Source organism: Pezoporus flaviventris, unplaced genomic scaffold (assembly GCF_033815535.1).
Source record: "Pezoporus flaviventris isolate CSIRO_AGI_PZ_B2104156 unplaced genomic scaffold, CSIRO_AGI_Pfla_v1 ptg000002l, whole genome shotgun sequence".
Classification (NCBI taxonomy): domain Eukaryota; kingdom Metazoa; phylum Chordata; class Aves; order Psittaciformes; family Psittacidae; genus Pezoporus; species Pezoporus flaviventris.
In genome coordinates, this window is record NW_026892550.1 from 70,250,293 (window position 1) to 70,275,904 (window position 25,612).

General features: G+C 53.6%; 1 protein-coding gene across 1 annotated transcript; it reads right to left on the minus strand.

The window, feature by feature from the left end:
- Window positions 1–5,469: 5,469 nt before the first annotated feature.
- On the minus strand, window positions 5,470–24,019 carry LOC133274909 (adenylate cyclase type 10-like). Its single transcript, XM_061464505.1, has 24 exons — window positions 23,794–24,019; window positions 23,382–23,486; window positions 21,529–21,672; window positions 19,898–20,103; window positions 19,376–19,469; window positions 18,976–19,061; window positions 18,227–18,415; window positions 17,992–18,113; window positions 17,281–17,357; window positions 16,804–16,993; window positions 15,843–15,895; window positions 14,414–14,567; window positions 13,531–13,723; window positions 12,912–12,998; window positions 12,205–12,485; window positions 11,420–11,556; window positions 10,759–10,884; window positions 8,978–9,232; window positions 8,014–8,352; window positions 7,715–7,781; window positions 7,067–7,238; window positions 6,580–6,687; window positions 6,243–6,421; window positions 5,470–5,671 (listed from the first exon to the last, which is right to left on the minus strand). Exons 1-24 carry the CDS (start codon window positions 24,017–24,019, stop codon window positions 5,470–5,472), a joined length of 3,792 nt encoding a protein of 1,263 aa, XP_061320489.1.
- Between the last annotated feature and the right edge of the window lie 1,593 nt (window positions 24,020–25,612).

Here is a 25,612-nt window from a genome sequence, read left to right on the forward strand (position 1 = left end):
GCACTTAAATCAATCCAGTTTAGTCTCACTGCTTCTCAGGTTAAAAATCCCCCCTAAGACAAAATCTTCCAGCTTTCAGAGGGGGAAAATCTGGGAAATGACCCCTCCAGGATACATTCACACTGACCTAAATGAGGTTAAAGCCGCCTGCTGAAGCAAGAAAGTGCAGGCATATCACGCAGTGCACTGATTGATTACTATTAAGACCACACAGACATGGATATTTTCCTTCCCGCTTCTCCCAGATCACTTTGCCAGGATCCCAGTGGCACCCAACAGCCAGACCACGCACATAAAACCGACAAATGAGACTCTTCATCAGTATGGTGTGCTGGGTTCAGCAGTAGCAGTCATTTTCATCCTTCTTACTAGCTGGTGCAGTGCTGTGTTTTTGACTTTAGTCTGAGAATAATGCGGTAACACACCGGTGTTTTTAGCTGTTGCTAAGACACCTCATGCCATCAAGGCAGAGATGTAACATACAGATGGGCTCGTGATCAAGGGGTGAACTTAACAATGGACACTATTGCCAAGGTTATTCATGAGTGTGAAACGTGCTGCAGTTAAGCAAGCCAAGCGGTTAAAGCCTCTTTGGTATGGAGGACGATGGCTGAAGTACAAATATGGGGAGGCCTGGCAGATTGATTGTATCACACTCCCACCAACCCGCCAAGGCAAGCACCATGTGCTTACCGTGGTGGAAGCAACCACCGGATGGCTGGAGACACACGCCGTGCCCCACGCCACTGCCCGGAACACTATCCTGGGCCTTGAGAAACAGATTTTGTGGTGACACAGCACCCCACAGAGAACTGAGTCAGACAATGGGACTCATTTCTGGAATAACCTTATAGACGCTTGGGCCAAAGAGCATGGCATTGAGTGGGTATATCACATCCCCTACCATGCACCAGCCTCTGGGAAATCGAACGGTACGATGTTAAAAACTACACTGAGAGGAATGGGTGGTGGGACTTTCAAGCATTGGGATACACACTTACCAAAGGCCACCTGGTTGGTCAACACCAGAGGATCTGCCAACAGGGCTGGCCCAGCCCAGTCAGAACTTTCACATACTGTAGAAGGGGATAAAGTTCCTGTGGTGCACATGAAGAATTTGCTGGAGAAGACGGTCTGGGTTATTCCTGCTTCAGGTAAAGGCAGACCCACTCGTGGGACTGCTTTTGCTCAGGGACCCGGATATACTTGGTGGGTGATGGGGGAAGATGGGGAATTCCCGTGTGTACCTCAAGGAGATTCAGTCTGGGGGGAAAACAGCCAATGAACTCAATTATATGCTGTTGCCTGGTATATAACACTTTTATAGCCCATCAGCTGGATGCCCATCCCCACCACTCTGGGCTTTGAAAAGAAGAAATGTGCTGTCATGATCATCAGTGGAGAATAAAGTCATGGGAAAAGCCAGCAGCAGCAGCAGAACTCTCCTCACGTCACCATCAACTGACCCTGACTTCCCTCCGACCATCATCCCAACAAGGAATGAACTTTGACAAAACCAGGTGAGCTCAGGGGAAGCAGGGGGAGGAAGAAGGGAGAGGAAAGAGCGAGCGGCTGTGTGGTTCTGGGTTACAGGCTCAGCTTAAACCACGAAATACGGTTATTACAGTGAAGGATGATGGAACGGGCTAACACTCAAACCGGGATGGAGGAATGCCCTAAACCGAACCTAAGTAATTTCCTTAAAAATCATAAAGAAACAAACTGGGGAAGTTGAAGGGGGAGAGAGCAAGGCGGGGGGGAGGGGGGGGGGGGGGGGAACCCCAAAGGTATGAAAATAGCTTGGGTGCTAAAGGGGATCCTGCTGAGCCACAAGACCCACCCATTCCTTCCTCTGAACATACTTTCTTGGTGTTTTACCGGCTACTGCGAGGTAACAGCTGTCTGGGGAAGCAATATTCACCCTTCATGTGGGAAAAATGGAACTCTATCAATAATCAAGGTAACTGCAGCCTGCAAAATGCACAGGGAAGAGGCAAGGCCAGTCATGCTGTGCTTGAAGCTTCCCTGAAGCTGTTTGTTCAGGTCAGCTCTTCCATCCGCTTTGTCTTTCCCTCAAACCCAGGTTTCAAGCCCCTTCCCCAGTTACCCCCAAAACCACCCCACGCCACCGTCTCCCACTCAAACCTCCCCAAAACCACCCCACGCCACCGTCTCCCACTCAAACCTTCCCCTTCCACTGTTCCACAGGTTCCCAAAACCTTTATTTCACACACAGCCCTTTCCACCCACTTCCACAGCCCCACACACTCTCCTCAGGGAGAGGCACCCTCCCCACACCGCAGCTCTGAACCTCTGCAGCCACCTACAGGGCTGGGAGCAGCATTTTCGTTACGGGAAACCCCTCTCATTTGGAGCTAATGTAGACCTGCAGGCTCCTGGAAATCTGGGAGCAGTGTTTCCCTCAGGAGCCCCCATCACCTCAACCCCTCTCTCGTCCGGGACAGCCTTTCCGTTGTTTCCACCTTCTTTCTGCACCTCAGCCCCGGGGCATCCCCTCAGACCACTCCAGGGGGCGGAAATACCATCTCAGATTCAACTTTTCCATTTTATATCTCGCTCAGGAGGCTTGTTGTCCTGAAGTTACCCTCAAGTTTTGCTGCGGCTGGAAATGAAGCCACCTGTAAGTGGCCATAAAGCTGCCAGCGGCATGGACCAGCACCCTTCCGGCAACGAGACTACCCGTCCTTTGGAGAGGCAGCTCTCTCGACGCCCCAGAGCCCAAGGCTGGTATGAGCGTGGCTCTCTTACCAGGATCCCTGCCCAGCTGCAGAGGACTGGATGTGGCTGGGCTGGATATCACACTGGGACTCCCACCCTCAGCCACTGACACGTGCTCCCACTGTACCTGGCAAAGGAAGGTGGCTCTGGTAAGCTCCTCCAGGAGCTGAAACCACAGCCCTGAGCACAGTGAGCACGCAGCTTTTGCTCTTCATGTCACAGAATCATAGTATCCCAGACTGGTTTGGGTTACAAGCGACCTTAAAGCTCATCCAGTCCCAACCCCCTGCCACGGGCAGGGTCACCTTCCACTAGAGCAGGTTGCTCCAAGCCCTGACGAGCCTGGCCTTGAGCACTGCCAGCGATGGGGGAGCCACAGCTTCTCCAGAAGAAAGGACCTCAGCTCATGGCCAGGGGAAAGGCCACATCGCCCAAGGCCTGGCTCAGCCGGTAACTTGTACAGGTGCTGCTGGGGCCAGCCAAGTGCTCGGTTGGAGTCTCATGGCCCTCGCACCCCAGCCCATCCGCAGCGGGGCGGAAAGCAGCAAGTGGCTGGGGCTCCAGGCGAGGTTCAGTGCTCAAGGAGGTGGAGCTGGCCCCTCGCAGCAGTCTAAATGCACCAAACAGCTTGCCTGTGCTCCTGACTGTGAGGATGGCAGGCACGGACCCAGAGGTAGAGTACAAGCTGGATTGCTTATTACAAGGATTACACGACATTTATACGCTTCCAAGCAATTAGCCAAGCACCTCTGTGTCTGCCTTGCGGTTACGTTTACGACATCGGGCAAAAGGTGTACCTGATCTTTCTTATCAACATCCTCTTTCCAGTTCTGACATCCTTGTTCCTTCCCGCAACGCGGAGGTGGAGGCGGCACGCCCGTGCTCTGCAGCTTCTTGTCCCGCCGCCACCAGGCGCAGCCCCTCGGCCGGAGGAAAGCCGCCGCCGCTGCCTCCGCCCGGTTCTCGCGGGAGCGCCATTTTCCTTCCCGTCGCTTCGCCTCGTGACGGACGGGATATGTAGCATTCAGATTTTGGGGCAGGTTTACATCACCTTGATTTTCTGCTGCTTTTTTAATGTTTCTCCACATGTCATGCGCTGCGTCTACCTGAGCCGGGCAGGGCCAGGCAAACACTGGTGATGGCTCTGGGATGGGCAGCGAGTGCTGCTGACAGCAGCCCCAGAGCACCCAGAGCAACAGGAGAAGCCTCGCTCGACCCTGCAGACCTCGCAGCGTGCGCAGCAGGACCCCAGGCACGAGCCAGGCTGGCCTCGCCACACGCGACGTCACAAGGGGGGGTCAGTGCACCCTGTGCCCTGGAACCGGCAGATCCCGCTGCAGCCGCCCTCCGCAGGGTCCTGCTGACCCCAAAGAGAAGGCCCCGGCCCCCAGGACTCTCCCAGCCCTGCAAGAGGCCGCACAGCGGCAGCACTAGCAGTGCTCCACTGACTCTGGAGCGAAGGAGATCAACAAATGCACACGTTCAAGAAGTTCCAAGGAAGGCCGTAGGGCATCTGGGCTGTACCAGTAACACGTGGGTGAGGTGAGACACTTCACTTGGACTGAGGATGGGAAATGTACAGTGTATACACCAGATGGACATGTCAGTGAAGCTGTACCTGTCAGTCTGAGGACCCTTTTTACCATCAGGTGACTACCACTGCTGGTAAAAAGTACTGGAAGTTGCTCATTTCCCTGCCTCCAGGTGTGAACTTCCACCTCATGGCTCTTCTAACTTGTTAAGACTTGGATGATATTGAATGCTTGCAAAGGATTTAATCCAGGGAGCCACTGGATTTGTTTAGATGAGACCACTGGGCTGAAGATAGTATTCATAGTATTACGTGAAAACTAATACATGCTTTTATATAATAGACTTCTATAATGCAACAGGATTTTAAAAGCTCTTTTAAAATGACTGCACTTGGCTGGAAAATCCTTGCGAAAAGAGGTAGATAATTTTAAAATCAATTTAAACAATAAGTAAAATGGAAAAAAAAACAACAAAAACCCAACAAAAACCAACCAAGCCCAGCAAATACTCCCAAATAAATGCCTACTTCTCCTGTCCTTTCCCTTCTCTGTCCTGCTCCTTTTGATGCAGCCCAGGATATGGTTTGCTTTCTGGGCTGTGAGCGCACACTGAAGCCGGCTCAGGTTCAGTTTCTCATTGACCAAATGCTCAAAAGGAACATGACCAGCAGGTCAAAGGAGGGGATCCTGCCCCTCTACTCTGCTCTCATGAGTCCTCACTTGGAGTATTGTGTGCAGTTCCGGTGTCCTCAACATAAAAAGGACATGGAACTGTTGGAACAAGTCCAGAGGAGGGCCACGAGGATGATCAGGGGACTGGAGCACCTCCCGTATGAAGACAGGCTGAGAAAGTTGGGGCTGTTCAGCCTGGAGAAGAGAAGGCTGCGTGGAGACCTCATAGCAGCCTTCCAGTATCTGAACGGGGGCTATAGGGATGCTGGGGATGGACTCTTCATTAGGGATGCAACAAAAACCAACCAAGCCCAGCAAATACTCCCAAGTAACTGCCTGCTTCTCCTGTCCTTTCCCTTCTGTGTCCTGGGAGATATTTACAGATCCTGTAACAATAAAAGGATTTAATCTGAATGCGAAGGGACACATGAATATTTAATAATTTGTATGTATTGCTTCTTACGGTACTACAAATATTTGGAGAGTACCGTCTTTCTCCAAATGTAAGATAGATGGTGGTAATGAACTATATGATCATTTCCAAGCCAGCATCATAGCTCGTGCAGGCTGCTGACAGATACAAGTCCACTGCCCTGTCTGTGCTGGCCCTCATGCGCGCTGCCAGGCAGGACAGCCTCCATCCAGCAGAAGTGCCCTCCAGCCTGAAGAGGTGCTCCAGTAAGGAAAGACAGCGGCTCTGCCGCAGCAGCCAGGCGAGCTTCTTCTTCCTGCCAAGCAAGAGAAACTGCTAGGCCCAGAGGCTTTAGCTCTACAGGCTAGAGCCTATGAGCTGGGTCAGACAGGGCCAGGGGGCAAAACGGGTGCCAGACAAGACCGTTACACTTCCTTGGAGGAAATAGAGCTGATGGAGGGGGAGCTGCCAGAAGGGAAAGGGGCAAACAACAAGTACCACAGTGGGAAGCTGGCCGCTAGAGAGGATGTTGGCCTGACAGCACCAGGGGGGCCAAGCTCCTCTTACTGCTCCTTCTCCATGCCCTGGTCCTGCCTCCAGCCCCCCCACCCCTTTTCAGTACAGCTCTCTCTTCCCAGCCAGCACCAATCCACTGCCACAACTCGTGCCAGCAGACACATCCCTGGCTGCAAGCTGCTTTGATACCCTAAGGTATGCTTTGTTCCAAGGGCCTCAGAGGGAGGGAGGGAGAGAGGAACTTTATCGTTCCCTGTTCTACCCTCACATTGCTCTGTGTGGCCTCAAGCCTCGTCAGGTCTGTGCCCATATGCCTGTGACCAGGTAGGAAATAACTCTTTCTCCCCCGGGTTCTTGGTCGTGTTTCTTACTGGGCCTTCTGTGGAAGGGAAGATGCTCTTCTGGCAACATAAGCGGCACACTGCAATTTTTCAACCTGCGACCTGACAAAGTCTTCAGCGCGGTTCCGGGGAAATGGCCTTCCAAGCAGGCTCAAAGCCTTTCTGATCATTTTCTTTGCCAGCTCTGTGCGTCCCACACCATAGCAGACCTGCACAGGAAAAGGGAAACATCGCAATGTGGACTAGATGCCCAAGAGACTGCAGGGATCTGCCAGTGGCCAGAGAAGCCAGAGCTCTCCTGTCCACTGCATCTGGGGAAGGCATCCAGCTCCATCACTCAGGAGATCCCTCCAGACCGCGCCTTTACCTCCCCTTTGAGGCTGAAGAAGGTGGCATCTTCAAAGCGGGATATCACATTCGCTTTACTCTTTAGAGAGTTCCTCAGGATATCTGCTTCGCTCAGCTTCCTGAGGGCCTTTGTGAAAGCACACGGAGAGCAGGTGAGATTAGTGCAGAGCCCATGGCTACCCTTGTCCTCCCCCATTGCCTCTGGCATCTGTCTTCAGAGGGTTTGTTTCTTCCCCTGGTGATACCTGCACAAACAGTCATGTTTTTGACTGTGTGCCTCAGAGCACAGGCACCACTGATCGTTCAGGCCTCCTCCCTGCTAATGCCCCTCATGCTAAGGGCACAGCACCCAATGCCTCTTCCCACACAAGAGGCAAACCAAAGGAAGAAGTGAGGCTCAGAGCTCAACATCTTCCTTCCAAGGACCCACAAAGTCGTGTCCTAGTGCAACGCAAACTTGTCCTTCCCAGAGCCAGGCAGGACACACTGCAAGCAGGGCGACTCACCATGTAGTAGTTGGAGACATGCAGGTAGGCAGCTGCAGTCTCCAGAAGATAGTAAAAGGCTCTGGCAGCATTGCCCAGTGTTGTGTAGTGGTGAACCAATGGCACAAGCACTGACTCCACGATGCCTTTGCAGTCACATGAGAGCGCATTGTTGTCCTCTCTGTCAGTCGCACTACCCAGAGGACAGTGCCCAGGGGAAGAAGAGAGCAAAGAATACAAGGGTATCATCTAGAGTGGTCTTCCTTCCCAGAGACAACATCAAAAGCCCTTTGTGCAAAGCAGAGCAGGAAGCCACAGACAGGTACTAGTCATACAAGTCCTTTGGGAGGAGTGAGTAAGGAAGAAGCTAGGCTTTCTGTCACCTCCCACAGGCAAACCACCTGAGCCCTTGTGGTGGCTTTTTCCCTGTAGATTTTGCAGTACTACTCTGCAGGAACTGGAAAGCGAGGGCTTCTTTGACACTGAGCCGTGGGCGTCCTTAAGCACTCACTCATCTCCACAGCCATCTCCTCTCAGCTCCCACCCCACGGAAAGCCTCTTCGCTAAGCTAGAGTCACAGCTGACAGCCAAAAGCCAGCATTTTCTTTGTCTCCTCTGCACACCCTGAACTCACTCGCTTCAAAAAGAATCAGAACCTTGTCTGCTCACCCAAAATCCTCTTCCACAAAAGCTTGCTGCTGCTGCTGCTCCTGCTCCTCCTGAGTATCTGTAATACCTTGAAAGAAAACCAGGGACACCTCCCACATGTATCCTGGGATAAGAGTTGCTCTCCCTCTCCCAGTAGGCCTGCAAGGATCCTTGCAAGGTGCTAACACACTGAGGAAAGTCTGCAGTGGGTGTCCACTCCTGCTGGGCTCGTTCCTAGCAGATCTACTCCCACTCGACCCCCAGCACCAATCCCTGGGCTCCCGGAGGGCCCAAATTACAGAGCATGGTGCACAGCATACCTGCAGAGATGTAAAACCTCTCCTTCTTCAGCTGTTTTCCAGCCAGCACCAAGGCCTTCCAGGTGTGTGGGTCATCCCCATCATCAAAGTCCTTACAGCTCCCTTTGTCCTGGGTGCTGCTGACAGCGAAGCGGTGGAAGACAATAAAGTCCCCTTGGCCGCAGCTCTGGCATTTGTGTGCATACCGCTCCAGGAAGGCAGCACACTTGGAGTGCAGGGTGACCCGCTGTTTCTGGACCCACAGCTCGTAGGCAGCCTCCCGCAGCAGCGGCTTATGGAACATCAGCACACCAAATGGACACCCCACACTCTGCTTGCTTGGGGGGGAGGTCTCCACACCTGCAAGGCAAAGGGCCTTTGTATGAGCCCAAGCTGTGGCCAGATGGGGAGCCAGTCATGCCTCGGTGCACATCCTGAATAGCAACAGTGCTGCTGCACGCCAAGCCCTGCAGCATGGGGTGAAAGGGCTGATGCTAGCACAGCCTTGGGGATGCAGTTCTCAGCTGCACTGGTCCAGGCAGGAGCTGGGGATGTTGTTGCCAGCCAAAGCAAGCCCCAGCCAGCACTTTCTCCCCGCTCTTGGCATGGCAGCCACCAGCCTCCTGAGCAGGAACCCTGCATCACAGGGTAATCAAAGCCCAATAAAAGCTTGCTGAAGACCCTGGGCCATTCTGGAGGGCATCTTTTGTCTGGATGCTGCAGGTGGCTGGGAGAGGATGTCAGGGATTCCACTCGTCCCATGCCTGCGCTACGAGCAGCACTTGGATTCAGGGGAGCAGAGGCATTTGGGACAGCTGGTGGGAACTTCCCTCCAGTGCAAACCTAGTGTGCTTTCAGACTGACTTGTAACAGCTTTGACAAACCCATCCCCAACAGCCATGCCAGCCCTCACAGGAAGGGAATCACGCCACGCCCTTAGGAGCCCATCTGGGAGCTCCTTGTCCACCCCACTGCTACCACTTACCAATCTCTGCCTGCGGAGGGGTGGCTGGCTCCTTGCTAGGATCTTGGACGTCTTCTGGCTCCTCAGTGCTCTCCATCCACTTGAGGATGTTGTCACTCACTAGACTGTCCAACAAGGTAGTCATCTTGTGCCTCATTCTAATCGGAAGAATGTATGACAGCAGCTGGGTAGTGAACACCGGCCCGATGATGGCTGCAAACTTCAAAACAGTCTGCTCCAGTGGGGTGATCTCGTCCAGCTGAGCCAGCACAATCTCTGTCAAGGAGAAGCCACACGTCTCAGTCCTACCTCTTCCCCACACTGAGGCTGGAGGCACTGCAAAGATTCGACGCATGAACAGGATAGGCTTTGGCCCTACACTGGCCACTTCTGGGCAATTGCAGCCCAGGACAGGTGTCTGCACAATGGCTCCGCTCCTACTGGATTTGCAGTTCACAGGGCCTGGGAAAAAGTGAGACACTCAACAGACACACTCCCCCACTGGGATAGGGCAGGATCCAGCAGGTACATGCGTCCCACAATGTGCCCTGCCAAACCTGGACTAGGTTTTTGCCAGCCCTGCAAGCAGGGAACAGACAACTTTCACCACCTCAGAGGTGAACTCAGAGCTCCCGAGAAAGGTTGTCTCAACTCAGCCAGACCTTACTCTTCTTTTCTTTGACTTTTCTTCTTGGGTTGCTTTGGGCAAAACAACTTAAGAGCAGGAATGTTTCTTCAAGGTTCATACAAATGGCTACTGACAGACAGGAGGGACATTCAACAGTCATTGACAGTTCCCCTGGCTACAGGTGAACTTCCATGAAAATCCACAGGAAAGTGGTTTATTTTTTTTAATTACGTGTGTCTTGGGTTCAGCAGTAGCAGCCATTTTTCTCCTTCTTAGTAGCTGGTGCACTGCTGTGTTTTTGACTTTAGCCTCGGAACAACGCTTGTAACACCGATGTTTTTAGTTGTTGCTAAGTAATGTTTAGTCTGACCAAGGATCTTCTGAGTCTCATGCTCTGCCAGGGAGGAGGGGAAGCCAGGAGGAAGCAGAGACAGGACAGCTGACCCAGACTAGCCAAAGAGGTATTCCATACCACAGCACATCATGCCCAGGATGTAAACTGGGGGCAGTTACCAGGAAGGGTTAGATCACTGCTTGGTCGGACTGGGTATCGGTTGGCAGGTGGTGAGCGGTTGTATTCTCTTCCCTTGTTATTTCCCTTATCATTATTATTATTGGTGGTAGCAGTAGTGGTTTGTGTTATACCTTAGTTACTGAACTGTTCTTATCTCAACCCATTGGAGTTACATTCTTTCCATTCTCCTCCCCATCCCTCCGGGAGGGGGGGTGGGGGGGTGGGGGGGAGTGACAGTGTGAGATGCGTGGCTGGGCTTAAACCACCACAACATGCCATGAAACCACTGTTAGCTGGGGAACTCAAAAAGAAAGTAGCAAGATAGAAGCTGTGTTCAAAGGTGAGTCAGAGGCAAGTCAAATTTTTGTCCCAGTAGAAGATTTGCTTCTGTGAGAAAAGGGAGTCATTTTAGTGTTGCATCAACAACTTTTCCTCTTCTACCTGCTGCTGGAAAGCAACCAGCAGGCTCAAGCTGCTCCACACACAGGAAGGAAAAATGGTTGCCCACAATGCCAGGACTGTTGCTGGTTGGAGCAGAGCCACCTTTTCCAAGGACAGCCCCAAAGCTGAGAGGGTGACTCTGCAGCACAGTGATGCCCAGCCTCCCTCCAGCCCCTGCGGCACAGCCAAGAGCCAGCAGAGTGGCTCTCTGCCCCTCACCTTTCAAGTTACTGGGCAGCATGGTGCTGTCCAGGTTCACGCCTGGCCTTACAATGCAGATCATGGCCGCAGCCCCTGCTCTGGACCTTGAGCTTGCTGTGAGGGATGACTCCAAGACTGCAAAAGCTAGGTGGAGCAAGAGAGAAGGAATGAGGCAATTTGCAAAGTGACCTGCAGCCTGAAAATGTTTCCAAGTTCACCTGAAATAGTCCAAGGCCCCTTCACACCACACAGTACAGGTGCACTGACCTGCGGGTGCTGAACATGCTCTCTAAGCAGAGCAAAATAGTTTTCACTGGAAGTTTCCCGCTCCTGGCCCTCACCTCAAGCTGGAGTTTGTTCTCAGTTAAGCTAGCATTTGGCCAACATAAGTTCTGTGCTCATGAGAACGTCTCACGACCACAACCTACGTGGTCCAGAACCATTTCCCCTGAGGTTTAGCCCCAAGAACTGAGGCCCCTCCAAGCCACAACTTGTGAGCCACTGCTTTGGCTGTCCTGACAACAAGGCACACAGAAGCCCGTGCCTCTGCCAGGCCAAGTTCTGCATGATCTGCTGCAAGATCTTACTCTGCCCCTAATCCATGGGGCAATGAAGGGGCAAGTTTGTGCTGTAGGGAATGCAACACAGCAACTCATTAGTCAGTGGCAAAGGTTCTTACTGTTCAGGTTCTCCCAGCTGTCCTCTGCTTTTTCACCCCACTTCTTGGTGCGGAACAAGAGCATGTCGTTGCAACGAAGGAAGTGCACCAGCTCCTCCAAGTAATACGGGATCCCCAAGCTTCTTTGGACCAGGAACCTGGGCAGGAACAGATCCAGCAGTGATCAGCACAAGAGAAGTAGAATCATAGAATGGGTTGGTTTGGAAAGGACCTTAGGATCATCTAGTTCCAACCCCCTCCCATGGGCAAGGACACCTCACACTAGACCATGTCGCCCAAGGCTCTGTCCAACCCGACCTTGAACCCTCCCAGGGGTGGAGCATTCACCACATCTTTGGACAACATGTTCCAGTGACTCGCCACCCTAAAAGGAAAAACAGTTGAGGTGGGTAGCAAGCCACTCAGGCATAGCTGGGGAGCCAGCATCTTTGTCACAGCTACACCTCACTTCTGAAAGGGAGGTCCTCCTGCTGGCATGTGGTTTTTGGCCCCCCTGAACCTCCAGCCTTTGCTGAAGTCCCTGGGGAAAGACTTGCAGACAGTGCCCAAAGCACAGAGCAGCAAGCCCTGCCTTTCCTCTCCTCAGGAGCTTAGGTGCTCTCTGGCAGCAGGGCAGACCTCTGCCCCAGGGAATCTGCCACACAGCCTGGCCACTTAGACCAAGCCCTTTTCACACCCCAGATATGCTTGGCCTTGGGGGTCTTCCTCCCTTCCTCCTTGTGAAACAGCAAAGGGTTGGCAGCTCCTATGCTTCGTGTCCAGGGAGCTCCCCTGCTCCAACTTACCTCACTAAAGCCCTAGGGATGCTGACCACTCCAAGGTCCTGGCAGAGCTTCTGCACCACAGCTGAAGGTTTCAGCTTCTCTAGTTGAAAGCAGATGATTTTATGGGACATCAGGTTGTTTGCTGTGGCTTTGTGAAAGCTCTCGGTTCTTGCAAAGCCGGGACATAAGCTCATGACCATGAAGACAGAGATGTTCCAGAGCAGAGGTGCCATGATACTCCAGGAGGCGGGGTCAATGAAATGGGCATTGTCGATGACAAATATGGCATTTCTGTCAATGGTCTGGAAAAAAAAGAGTTGTTCTGAGGGGAATCCAGTGGATTCTCAAGTGTCTTACAGGGAAGGAGATTTTGCCTCTGTCTCTTGAGAGGATGCTCTCAAGTCTCACCCCAACCAACTCCGTGCTTGGAAGCTTCCCAATGCCTAATTTCTTTGAGATTTTCAGGTCATGCTTAACATCACCTGCCCTGCAGAAGGAGGGAGCTTGGGCAAGGGAACGCAGAATTCTCTCTCCTCCAGGGAACGCTTTAAGGGAGGAAAGTTACTAGTATGCTTGTCGGGCTATGGAGAGAACATGGGGGGTTTCTCAGGCCCTAGAGGGCAAGGACCAGGTCCTCCCACCCACTCACACTGCTGTGGCGCAGAGCCCAGAGCCAGCAGGGTTGTTTTCCTCCTCTGACCCAGAAGGAGAAAAGGAGAAATGCTCACCTTCTCTAGCACTTTTGCCCAGGTTGAATGCAATTCCTCTTTCCTTTGCATTTCATGCATTTGGCGAACCTTGTCTGAAATGGGAAACTAGACAGAAAAGCAAAGTCAGGGAGAAACATGTCTCCAGGGCTCGCTACACCTACCCACCAAGCAAGATGGCAGAGCAAACCCTCCCTGCTCTGCCTCAGCACCTTCCCTCTCCCCAGCACGGGTGCAAGAGGCCACAGTGGGACTTCAACTAGAGCCTAAAGCAGAGGCTCAGGCAGAGCTGCATCTTGGCGGTGGGCTGAAGAGCTGGTTCTCTGACTGTGGGATCTTGGGCTGGCTGGAGCAGACCACTCACACAGCAATGACCTCAGCACAAGGTCAGACCCAGCCTCATTCCAGTGCTGCTTCCAGAATGCCGAACAAGGCACCAGGCACTGCCAGATGCAGCGCGGGACATTAAGTCACCACATACAGGCAGCCCCCGGGGCCAGGAATGGGAAACATGTGCTGTGACCCCCTGCAATCCCTCCCCCTGAGCTAAGGCACTCCAGCAGCCTTAGAAGACTGCTGAAGAACCAGAAGGGCTCAGGAGAAAGCCTTCTCCAGGGTCAGAGAGGCCTCTCGCTCTCACCTTGACAAGGAAGATGTCATTGAGGAGGCAGTAGTTGCTCTCTTCGATTATCCCGTTGAGATTTGTCCGTAGCACGTGCTCCCTGGCACTGCACGATTCACACTCATGGAGGCCCATCACCCTGGCCATCAGAATACGCATGGCAGAGAAGGACTGCCTCACGTTGACCTCTAGCAGTTCCATGCCAAATACCCTGCCATGCAAAAGCAAAAGGCACTGAGATCCCCAACGGCCCAAGTCTTCTAAGACAAAAGAGCTGGAGTTGCCTTTAGGGGGAACTCTTCAGCCTCCCACTTCAAAGTGGTACCGGGAGTTTCACTCCTTGTAAGAGAAAGGGCACAGAGAGGCAGTTGCTGCCAAGCCACTGGGAGAGCTAGGTCCAGACCCCTTCTGGTTTCTGCAGCGCTGGTCCATGTCTCCCTACCTCCCTACTGCAGAGGGACTTGCAGAGCTAAGAGGTGATCATGGAGCAAGTGGAGTTTGCCTTTGGGCTCCAGACCTTAGCAGTCTGCCTCTCAGCCACAGAGAGGCTTTTCTGGCCCAGTATTCCTTCTGGGAAACAGTCAGGGGGCAAGCAGGGCTTCTGAGACAGGCCACCCTGCTATATGTTGCATCTGGAATCCAATGCAAAGCACCGAGTTTGGGCTTTTTCCTTCTATTTGTGAAGGAGGAAACACCACAGGTCAAGAAGCACCTCCAACACCCCAAAGAGACAGGGGTAGGAGCAGAGCACGCAGGAGATAACTATGGAATGCCTCCATGAGGCTTTTTGAGGAGGCTTCAGTCCAAGGCCAAGGCACACTGGCCAAGGGGCTGGAGCGTTCCATGGCTCTCAGGGATGGAAAGAAGCAGTGTCCCAAAACTACAGGACAAAACCCTGTACCTGCAGCCAGCAGACTGGCCTAACTGGGACAGGTGATTAAGTAATTGGCTCTTCCCAGCGCCCCTTGCGCCCTCAAATGCCAGTATGTGTCTTTGTCCAAAACGGTTAGAGGCTTCCAAGCAGTTGACAAAGAGGTCAATCTCCTTCTTCCGACCTGTGAAGACAAACAAGAAAATGAGCTGCTGGGGCATGCTAGAAAGCAAAGAGCCGTCCCTTTGGCTGGTACCCTCCACCACAGCTTCCCTCCCACTACCACATCTGGCAGCCTACGATACCCCTGCTGCCTTCCAACCCTCTTGTCCCAGCTTTTGCACCTCTGCCTTCCTCAGAGTGGTAGCGGATGCCCTGTCCCACAGAGATTCAGACAGCCCCGTGCAAATCCCCCCTCAGGGATCCAGTACAAGGCTGGAAGGGATGATCTGAGTTGCTTCAGGCAGCTGTGTCCCAAACAGACTTAGAACATCTTCTCCTGGCTGTACGACTGGCCACAGAGCACATCAGTGTTGATACACAACCGTGTTTTAGTTCTTGCTGAAGAGGGCTTGCACAGCATCAAGGCATTTTCTATTTCTCATGCCACCCTGCCAGCAAAAGCAGGCTGGGGGTGCACAAGAAGTTGGGATGGGGCACAGCTGCAACAGCAGACCCCAGCTGGCTTATTTCATTGCATATGATGAGTGCTTCGCAAGAAAAGCTGGGGAAAAGGAGGAGGAAGGGGGCACATTACGAGTTCCTGTGTTTGTCTTCCCAAGTCCTTGATACACATGTTGAAGCTCTGCTTTCCTGGGAATGGCTGGACACCTGCCTGCCACCAGGAGGCAGTGAAAGAATGCCTGATTTTGCCTGTCATGGATGCACAGCAGCTGCTTTACCTATTAAGCTGTCCGTATCCAGTGGGCTCACTTTTACCCTTCCAATTCTCTTCCCCATCCCACTGTGGGGAGTGAGCAGCCGTGTGGGGCTGAGTTCCCTACCGGGGTTAACCCATGACAGGGCCCAAAACATCCAGCAAGACACTGAGTGATTAAAGGCGTCCGTGATGCTTGACTTTTCCATGTTTACAAGCAGATGCTGCCAAGAAAGCACCTCTGAGGAGTACAAGGGGGAGAACCAACCACCAAAACTCCCCATCAGTCTAGCAGAAGGAAATCTCTTTCCTGATCCCAAGGATGTGGGACTGGTTTAGCCCCCAGGGTGTGAGCAGCTTGAAACAAACCTTCCTATCAGGTCTGGAGCCTGCCTGGGATCACCGAGCGCCTCACCCTGCTTCCCACCCCAAAGATATCAACTAAGTAGGCACTGAGAGAGCCAGCACTTCCTCAGGGCCTCTGCAGGCAACATTATCCCCAGCAAAACCTTTTCCGTTCCCAATACATGTTACTGAGGGGAAGAAACTGGGGTTCAGAAGAGCAAGGCATTCTCCACATACCCAGCAAGGAGGCGTTCTCTGGCATCTTCATGGCAAGAGCCATGCCAAATATGCTAGGAGCAGGGGAAAAAGAAAGTACAAGTCAGTTAGCTGGTTAGAAGCCAAGGGACATCAAGAAGCAGCCTGGCATGGAGGGGCTGGATGTGCTCCTCAGGGTACCTGTTTTTCTTTCGAGCAGCATGTTATCCCCTGCATGCTCCCCCCCACCAAAGTTCAAGCTGGCATGCTGAGAGAGCTTTAAGCATTAAGAAACCCAACAGCCACACCAGGACAAGAGAATATATTGAGAGTCCGTCAACAGAGGCCAGACCCAGAGACATGTGAAAGAAGCAAGAGTGAGCTGCTGGTTAGCAGATATCTTTACTGCGTTGGCCAGGAAAAACCGAGAGTCTTGGAAACAAGGACCCAATGGGCTGGGATTCCAAGCACCTGGCACCTCTGGCTTAAGTCTTCCTGTATTTTCAGAGACTAACATTCAAACCATCATCCAAAAAGAAGGTCAAATCCTGGCCCAGAGGAAGAGCCCAGGTTTGAGGAGGAAGACATGATGAAGAATGTCCTGAGGGTCCACCTTTATCCATGGGAACCAGACTGGCCCAAAGCTTCCCACTCAAGAGCAGCTAGGACAAAACCTTCTTGGGTCAGCATTACCAGGGCATGTGGTAGAGCGAGCACAGCACGGAAAGCACAGTTTGAAAGCCATTTGGACAGAGCCTGAAAGCCAGGTTGTGTCTACCAAAACAAAACCTTCCCCATTCCTGTGGTTTCACTCCCACTCTCCCAGCAAGAGGAAACAGCAGGGAAGAGAGGTAAAAAGCCTCCTACACCAGGGCTTCTGACCGTCTCATCCACAGTGAATGGAGAGCGGCTTCTGCTCTCTCTGCAGAACTCCTCTATGCTGGCCAAGCTGGACCCTTGATGCCACCATCCCCTCATCCAGACTTCTCAAGAGGACACTCACCTGTTGGTGGTGATCCCCACATATTGATAGACAGTGACAGGATGTTTGAAGCCTTTCATCTTTCTCTCCGGCAGCTCCTTGAAGTAGCAAGAGGGCAGCCCAGAGCTGGCACAGGTTGTGGTATCACAGGTCACCAGCCCAGAGTAGCTCATCATCATCCGGGCTGCCAAGTTCACCTTCTGGCCAATGACTGCCAGAGAGATGAAGAAAGAGCACACAGTGATGTACCTGTGCCACCAGCTCCACAGTGCCCTTCCAGACCAACGGCTGCCCTACATCCGACACCCGCAGCCCCACAGTGGGTTAAGCAGATCCCAGGGGAACAACCAGCTGTGGAGCCCAGTGTCCCACCCCAGCCCAGGACTGGTGCTGCCTGGGCCATTCCTGGCTGGTTGTTGGACAGGCACTCTCCCCAGCCTGTCTTCCTCTTCCCACCAGCTCACGCCAGTTTCCCACACCGCACACACGTGCTTGTACCTGTGTACTCGTGCCTCAGAGGGTGGCCAATGAGGCCACAGAACGCCATCCCACTGGTAACAGACACAGACACTGTCCTGGCACACAGGGAAACAACACGGCTTCAGAAGCGCTCCAGGTGCAGTCCTGCCCACCCAGCTTCATCTCTTCCCGCATCTCCCCTCAGCACTAGCCTGGGCCACTGGCCATCCTGCCCTGCCAGCCTGGGGTTCGGGGTACAGAGAGCTCAGGGCTGTAAAGGACCCAGGCGGCAAGGACAAGGAACAGGGCTTAGAGCACAGGCAGGAACTTTTGGGCACTTCTCCTGAGACCCCCTTCCCTGAGCTGTGACCTGTGACCAGTGGGAAAAGAGGGAGGGAAGAAGGTGCCACAGCGTCACTGCCTGTGATGACAGCAATGTAAGATCAGGTGTCTAGGCCCCATCACTGTTCACAGGCCAGTCACCCAGAAGGTGCTGCTTCTGGCACCAAGGAGCCTCTCGCCTTCACTAGGGCTCATTCCAGCATGGTGGCTAGCAGGGTGTGCTTGGAGACACTCTGCCTGGCTGCCCAGGGATAAGCCCAGGGGTTGCCTGCCACCTCTCAGGGCACTGTTTCCTTCCTGCCAAGGAAGGGAGGACAGGGGAGGGTAAGCTAGACGCAACACTCTTTCTTCCTCTGCTTTACGCTGGCCCAGGCAGCATGCGCTCCCTCAGCCCCACCAGACACTCACCCTGTTTTTGCAATGATCTTGGAGCACGAGTTGAAGATCTGAAAAGCACTCTGCAAGGCATGAATGCTCTCATGGGCCAGCTTTACTCCAGGGAGTCCGAACACACAAAGGAATGTACAGCCCTGCCAAGGACAGATGCAGCACATCTTGCCACAATGCCTAAGAAGGAACCTTCCCCTCTTGCTCAGTATCCACCCTCTTGGGTTGGGGGGAGATGATTCCACCTCACACTCACTTTGTCAAACAGGAAGACTTTGTTCACTTCACCCTTGTGAGGACAGACGATTTCCTGCATCAGGCTGCTGACTTCACTGAGGACACTGCGGAAAGATACTATGTCCTTTGTATCAAAATTCAGGTGGAGGAAGAGGATGGTGACTGGCCGTAGCTCACAGAGGAAGTCCTGCGGCACTCTGTCTTCAAGCTGGAAGACAAGAGCATGACGGCTTCACAAGCCTGCTCTCCCAGGGGCTGCCCACGCCAGGTACAAAGGGAGAGCTGGTGTCCTGGCAATAGCAGGTACTAGTAGGGGAAGAGAAGATCCTCCTCTCGGTTTAAATGGTCGGCAGGCTGCCCAGCTTGCAGCAGTCAGATACCAAATCAGAACACAAATGACAAAGGCGAGAAGGGCGCTCCGGTAACACCCCATCTTGGGACAGTTACGGACATGAGTGGTGACACTGAGCGATGCTCATGGGGCTTCAGTGGATTCTCCCCTCTATCCTGCCATCACGTCCACAGAACATGAAGAGCCATACCCACAGAAAAGACAAGAGATGCAAATGTCTGCCCCACCACCCATCTCTCTGAGGACAACTCATCCAGTGGTGCAGCACCTGTGCCCCTTGGCCCAATTTGCCCACATTGTCATCTCGGGATGCATTTTCTTTGTTTGGCTTGCTCTCATGGAAACTCCCTCTCTGAATGCACCACTTCTTCTGCCCTGCAAAAAAAGCAGCCCCAGCAGCAACGGCCCAGGCGTACCTTCCTGAGAACAGCTTTTGGGATGTAACTAAGTATGTCTCCCACATCAGTATCAGGGTTCAAGAAAAGAGCAGGCCTGACAGCATCTGCGGAGAGGAAACACACATGGTTGCTGTGGGAAGATGGGACTACGAGCTGTTGGAAAGCAGGGGCTAGCACTGGCAACAGGGGAGAGACTCCTGCGTTTGCTTGTGTTGCCACCTGCAGGTGCTTAGGGCAGAGCTGTCCCCTGGAAGGAGATGGCAGCAGCAGCAACTGCCCCAGCTGATGCACAAGAGGGCCAAAAGCATGACTGCTAACTGAGAGGGGAAGAGGGGAGCGGTAGTTCATCCCTGACCCCTGCAGCAGCCAGGCCCCACGTTTCCAAGCAAAACCAAAACAAGGTGAATCTGGCACTCACATTCGTTTTCCGTGAAGCAGCACTTCTCCTTCTGTGGAAGCTTGTCTAAAACATTTTGGCATTCCGACAGAGACATCTGGTTCATGCCCGTAACCTGAAGGTACACAGAAGGAAAGCACTTGACACTGGCTTCTCCAGGAGTCCCAGGGGACAGATCCTGCCCTCCACTGTCACTGTCCAGAAAAGGGGAGAAGAAGCCTATCTGGCTGGACAGGACAGCAGTGCTTCCTCAGAAACCCTGGAGCTGAGCAGACGTCTTCCAAGCATCCCCCAGCTGTCAACAGCTCCGTGACCCACGGAGGACACTGCTGGTGGGGCCAAAACTCTTCCAGTGCCTCCTGACCCCTCAAACCAAGCAAGCCCAGCCCAGAGTTACTCCTAACATAAAAGGACAAGAGCATCAGCTGCTCTCCCCTTTCAGAGCTACAACTCTCTCCACATTCAGCTCTTCAGCTTTCTGAGGCCTCCCTCCTTCAGGTCCAGGTCCTCAGAATGGCTCTAGATGCTGTCCCATCCACCTACCTTCACAGCTGTTTTGCCCGCAATATGGCTGGTTCTGAGCCTGTGCTTCTCACATAGCTCCCAGCAGGAGGCTGAGAGGACAATTTCACCTGCTTCCGCAAGCTTTTCGGCCTCACAGACATCCTCCAGGGCCTTGCCAATGACACAGAAGTACTGCTGCCTCTCGTCTCCAAACCTCAGGTGGTGCATATTCCCTGCAGAGATCCCTGGGAGAGAGAGAGGGAGAAGCAGAGCTCTACAGCCTCCAGCATTTCAGCTGTTCAGAAGCCAATCTGAACCCCAGTGGGGAGATGGTCATTATGGAGGGGGAGGGCATCCTCCATCCTTCTCGAGGGGCTACTGACACAGGACCCTTAAATGGGTGTTAAGAAATAGACAAACCAAGTGGACAGTGACACTGTGTTGAGAGTGCTGGCTGTCTTAACCTGCCCCAGAAACCCAGCAAACCAAGCCCCTGATCACCGCCCACCCCCTTTACATGCAGGCGGGTTGTAGCTGTCTGCTCAAGAAAAACTACAGCCTGCAAAACCCTTCTCACAGCCTTAAGCAATGCAGCTCTCCTTTGCTCTTTGTGAAAGGCAGGGGAGAATCCAACACGGAAAAGGATGCAAAGCTGCCTCCACCTGAAAAATGAAGGGATAAGTTCCTCCTGCAGGCATCTGGCCGACAGCAGATGCTCAAAGACCCCAGTATTCAACCTGACACCTGCTCTTCCTTTGAGCTTCACAGAATCATAAAACCATAGAACAGTGAGGGCTGGAAAGGACCTTAAGATCACCTAGATCCAACCCCACTGCCATCTCGCACTAGACCATGTCACCCAAAAGGCCGCCAAATTGGTCAGGCAGGATTTCCCCTTAGTGAAGCCATGCTGGCTGTCACCAAGCACCTTGTTGTTTTTCATGTGCCTTAGCATGCCTTCCAGGAGAATCTGCTCCAAGATTTTGCCAGGCACAGAGGTGAGACTGACTGGTCTGTAGTTCCCTGGGTCATCCATTTTCCCCTTCTTGAAAATGGGGGTTATATTTCCCTTTTTCCAGTCGTCAGGGACTTGACATGACTGCCATGATTTTTCAAATATGATGGACAGTTGCAACTTCATTCACCAGCTCCTTCAGGAACCGCAGACGGACTGCATCAGTTCCCATGGGTTTGTGCACATTCAGGTTCTTAGGATGATCTTGAACCAGATGCCCTCCTACAGTGGGCCGAAGGTCTTCATTCTCACAGTCCCTGCATCTGCCTTCCAGGACTTGGGTGGTGTGCTCAGAGCATTTGCCAGTGACGGCTGAGGCAAAGAAGTCATTAAGAACCTCAGCCTTCTCCAAATCCAGGGTAGCCAGTTCTCCTGATAGCTTCTGGAGAGGGCCCATGTTGCCCTAGTCTGTCTTTTTATTTGCTACATACCTATAGAAGCTCTTCCTGTTATCTTTCAGATCCCTTGCCAGGTTTAATTCTAACTGTGAACGCACACAAACCCAGTGGTCTGGTGTCCAACTACAGGTGGCCCCTTGAATGCTTGCAGGAGATGCTTTCCTTTGGCGCTAGCCCCAGGCGGGGATCCCCGCATTCCCTGCCAGTGTGAAGCACAGGAGAGTGCCACAGATCTGCACCTGGCACAGCACTTGTACCTATCTTAAGTCGGAATTTCTGACCCACGAGCATGTCATGCCTCCGGTACTTCTTCTGGATCTGCCAGCTACAGTGCACCACAAGGCTGATGGTCTTGGCCATCTCACTGGGTCTTGCTCTCCACAGCAGCAGCACAGCATCCCCTGGGGAAAGCAAGGGAACGTCAAGGCTCTGCTGAGACCTGACTCTCCCTGACCTACGCTCCATGGCAGGGACAGCAGAAACCAGATGACGTGCTGAAAAAGATGGACTTGTGGGAGGCCATAGGCCTCTGGAGGACCTCTGGACTCGCTGGGACTCCTCCTCCTCTTGCGGCCTGGCAGCCTGAGCTGTGCTGTCACCAGCCCGTCCCTCCATTCCCCCGTCCCCCCGTCCCTCACCAGCACTCCAATAAATGCCTTCGGCTTCACCTTCTAGTAGGTCTCCTCCTCTCAGTGCTGCCTCTGCCCTCACCCCCAGCACAGAGCCCTGCAAGCTGAGGCAGAGGGAGGGGAGCCACCACCCTTGCCGAAGCCAAACTGCAGGCCCAGGGTGGGAAGAGAAGCCTGGAGAAAGGGCGCTGCAAAGGCGTATGAGAGTGGCCAGGAAGATGGCTCAAGGTGCTGCACAGAGCCTCTGAAGGAGGACAGCAGAGCTGCCACAGCAGTCCCGTGCTGCAGATTAATACCCATGGGCATCATCATCCTAAGTACGTACCAGCAAACTTCAAGATGTCACCTCCAAGAGTCAGCATGTCTGGAGACAGAGGGAAGGAAAGGAAGAGTCATGTGGACACCTTCTTCCATAATCCACAAAGGAAGCCCCCGTGCTCAGAGCGGAGCACCCAGGCGATGGTGCACTATCCGGCACAGCTTAGGAAAAGCACCACCCTGGCCTGCCTCCCAGGCTCCCAGGGGCTGCAGCCCTGGTACCTGCACAGAAGGCACAGAGGCATGGCCTCAAGCTGCCACCTAATTTTCAGAATGGTGGAGGCTGGAAGGAACCTCTGGGGTCCATCTGGTCCAACCCTGCTCTCAAGCGGGGCAGAGCCAGCTGCCCAGGACGCTGGCTAGATGGCTTTGGAAGAGCCAAAAGAGGAAGATTTCTCAAGCTCCCTGGCAATCAGTCAGTCACCCCTCACAGCCAAAAAGTGTTTCCCAACTTACAGAGGGAAACTGCTGTGCTTCAGTGCGTGCCCATGGCATGGCCTCTGGTCCTGACAATGAGCACCACTGGAAAGAGCCTAGCTCTGTCTAATCTGCTCCCTCCCTTGAAGTTTTAGACACATTACTGTAAGATCCCCCCTGAAGCCTTCTCTTCCCTAGGCTAAACAGGCCCAGTTCCCCCAGCCTTTCCTTGTAGGAGAGATGCTCTAGACCCTTCATCCTCTTCGAGGCCTCTTCTGCTTTTCTTTACAAATGCTGCCAAAGGGGTGTCCAGAATGTGCTCATAATCAGCTCAGAAGGGTCAAGACATCCCCTGAGAAAATGGGCTTGGAAGGGTCTCTGTCTCTCCCTGTCTTTCCCACACAACGCCAGTGCCAGCATGTCCAGGTCACTTGTGCGCTGGCACTTGCTTGGTGCTCTCAGCCTGCTCTGGGCCCCCAGGCACCATGGAGCTGGGTGTTCCCATCAGAAGCACAGAGGTGGCTGCTGAGAAAGTGGGTGCCTCCTTGGCCACAGTGGGGAGCAGAAAGGACCTGCACTTGTCCTGACTTGCCAGGAGAGCCTGGCTGTTCTCACTGTTCCTCCAGGCCACAGAAAGTCCCAGCCCTTCCAAGGAAGCAGGACTAGGTTGCCCAGGATACCAGCCTCCCCATTCCATGAGCAGCCCTATGGCCTGCCGCCAGGCAGTCCTGCAGCATGGCTCTTACCCTCCAAAACGTCACACAGGTAGTGATTGAGGTCTTCCGCCAACTCATCAGTGCCTCTCTGTGAACCACCCTTCCAGATACAGTGCTCTGTCAAAGAGGTGAAATCTGTAACAGAGACACCCAGAAATCAGGAAATGAATGCCCTGGGGACCAAAGGACCTGGCAGCCAGTTCCACACTGGCCAGCCGGGGTGCCCAGCCCGGCACCTTCCCATGCCCCAACACAGTGTGGGTTGCAGCAGTGCTTAACCACCCATGATAGCCCATCCTTTTTGGGAATCCCAGCAGAAGACCTCAGCATTCATTATGGCCACTCACTATCAGCAGCAGGGGCAGGGCTCCAAAGGGCCTGGTGTGTGCCAGAATGGCTCACGTTCCTCGATGTCACAGTTGCTCCTCCCTGCGCACCCTACCTGAAATATCTGCAAAGAGCAGCACTCCGTGGACTGCCTGAAAGCTGGTCCCGAGGTAGTCGCTAGAAACAAGGCTGGGGAGAAAAGCTGCTGCTTTGTCCAGCTCTGAGCTGCAACGTTTCCTCTCCCAGGAAGAAGACGCCATCTGCACCCTGTGGTGTCCGGGGTACCTCAGGATCATCTGCTGTGCCCAGCTGGGAGAAGAAATATGACCCCAGTGCGCCATGTGAGGTGCCTGCATGTGGGGCAACTGTCCCTCTGCCCACAGGGTGGCCACAGTCACTGGCAGTGGCCTCCTCAGTAGGTCTTTGCTTCCCTGTCAGCTCTCCGCACACATCACAATGAGCTGACAGTGACATTCTCTGCGGGTCATCACCTTTGGAACTGCTGCCCCGTGGCCGAGGCTTCCTCCTTGACACTGGGCCACTGGCTGGAGGTGGCCAGCACCACCCCATTGCTTGGGGACAGCACCCAAGGGAGGCACATGCAGACCTGCTGCAGTGCCTTGCACACACAGCTGTTTGAGAGCACTGCTCCTTCCCGACAGCGGAATAGCTTGTCACCGTTTTCCCAGTAGTCTTGCCCGCTTCTTTTTCCAGTGCTCCCTTGCTGCTGCAGCAAAGGGAAGGGACAGTGCTCTCTGGTCTGGAGACAGGAGGGGGAGAGGGACTGGGAACCCTTGCTGGGCTGTATCTGAAGAGCACCAGGCAGCATGCAGTGGGCCACCCAGAAGTCCAGGACAGACTCCAAAATGGTGGGCATGTTATCTGGCAATGGAAGTAGTTAAGATTTTGTAAAGGGCTATGTGTATGAAAGCTTGGGGATGTTGAGTTTACACTTGCAGGTAGCAAGGAAAAATGTTTCCTTACTGTCCTGGGTCCAGCAGTAGCCGTCATTTTTCTCCTTCTTAGTAGCTGGTGCAGTGCTGTGTTTTTGACTTTAGCCTCGGAACGACGCTGATAACACCGATGTTTTTAGTTGTTGCTAAGTAATGTTTAGTCTGACCAAGGACTTTCTGAGTCTCATGCTCTGCCAGGGAGGAGGGGAAGCCAGGAGGAAGCAGAGACAGGACAGCTGACCCAGGGGAACAGAACAGGGGTGAGCAAGTGGCCCCGTGGTCCTTAGCTGCCGGCTGGGTTGAAACCATGACACATCTCCAGTGCAGACTTCCCTCCTGCCTCTCAAGGGGCTCCATGATGTTGGCTCCACGACACAGGCTCAAAATGCCAAAATTAATATTTATGGGGTAGAAGAAGGTGAATCCCATTGGTTGCAGATGCTGTCCCTACGTTAATATTTTTTTTCCTCCCCATAAAATCTAGTCTTTAGGTGCTGTTGCAGAATGACTCTAAGAGCAGGACCATAGAGTTCTGGAGGACTGTGCAAGCAAGGCAGGGGGTGGCCCCCACAGGTGGCCGGAGATCGGACCTGGGAGGAGAATGTGGAGGAAGCTGTGGGGGGGCTAACCAATACTGTTGTGCCAAGAAGGAGTGGCTGAATACCACTCCTATATATATGTGAACTGCGTCACAAATAAAGCAGAAGCTGCTTATCACCCATATTGGGTTAGCGTGTCTGCTTTTCCTCGCCGCTTACAAATGGCGCCCGAACAGGGACGCAGACTACAGGGCCCTGGTCGCTGGGGACCCGGATTACAGGGCTCCGACTAGCGGGGACCCGGAATACAGGGCCCCGACTAGCAGGGACCCGGGATACAGGGCCCCGGTCGACGGGGACCCGGATACAGGGCCCCGGTCGACGGGGACCCGGATACAGGGCCCCGACTAGCGGGGACCCGGGATACAGGGCCCCGACTAGC

What these genes read in the sequence shown, in the direction of transcription:
- LOC133274909 (XM_061464505.1), bottom strand. Translation starts at nt 24,019, where the DNA reads ATGGCGCACTGGGGTCATATTTCTTCTCCCAGCTGGGCACAGCAGATG. An exon ending in ATGACATCTTCCTTGTCAAG is followed by an intron (nt 12,999 to 13,530) that starts GTGAGAGCGAGA and finishes TTTTCTGTCTAG; the next exon opens with TTTCCCATTTCAGACAAGGT. An exon ending in TCTTCAGCCTCAAAGGGGAG is followed by an intron (nt 6,422 to 6,579) that starts GTAAAGGCGCGG and finishes TTTCCTGTGCAG; the next exon opens with GTCTGCTATGGTGTGGGACG.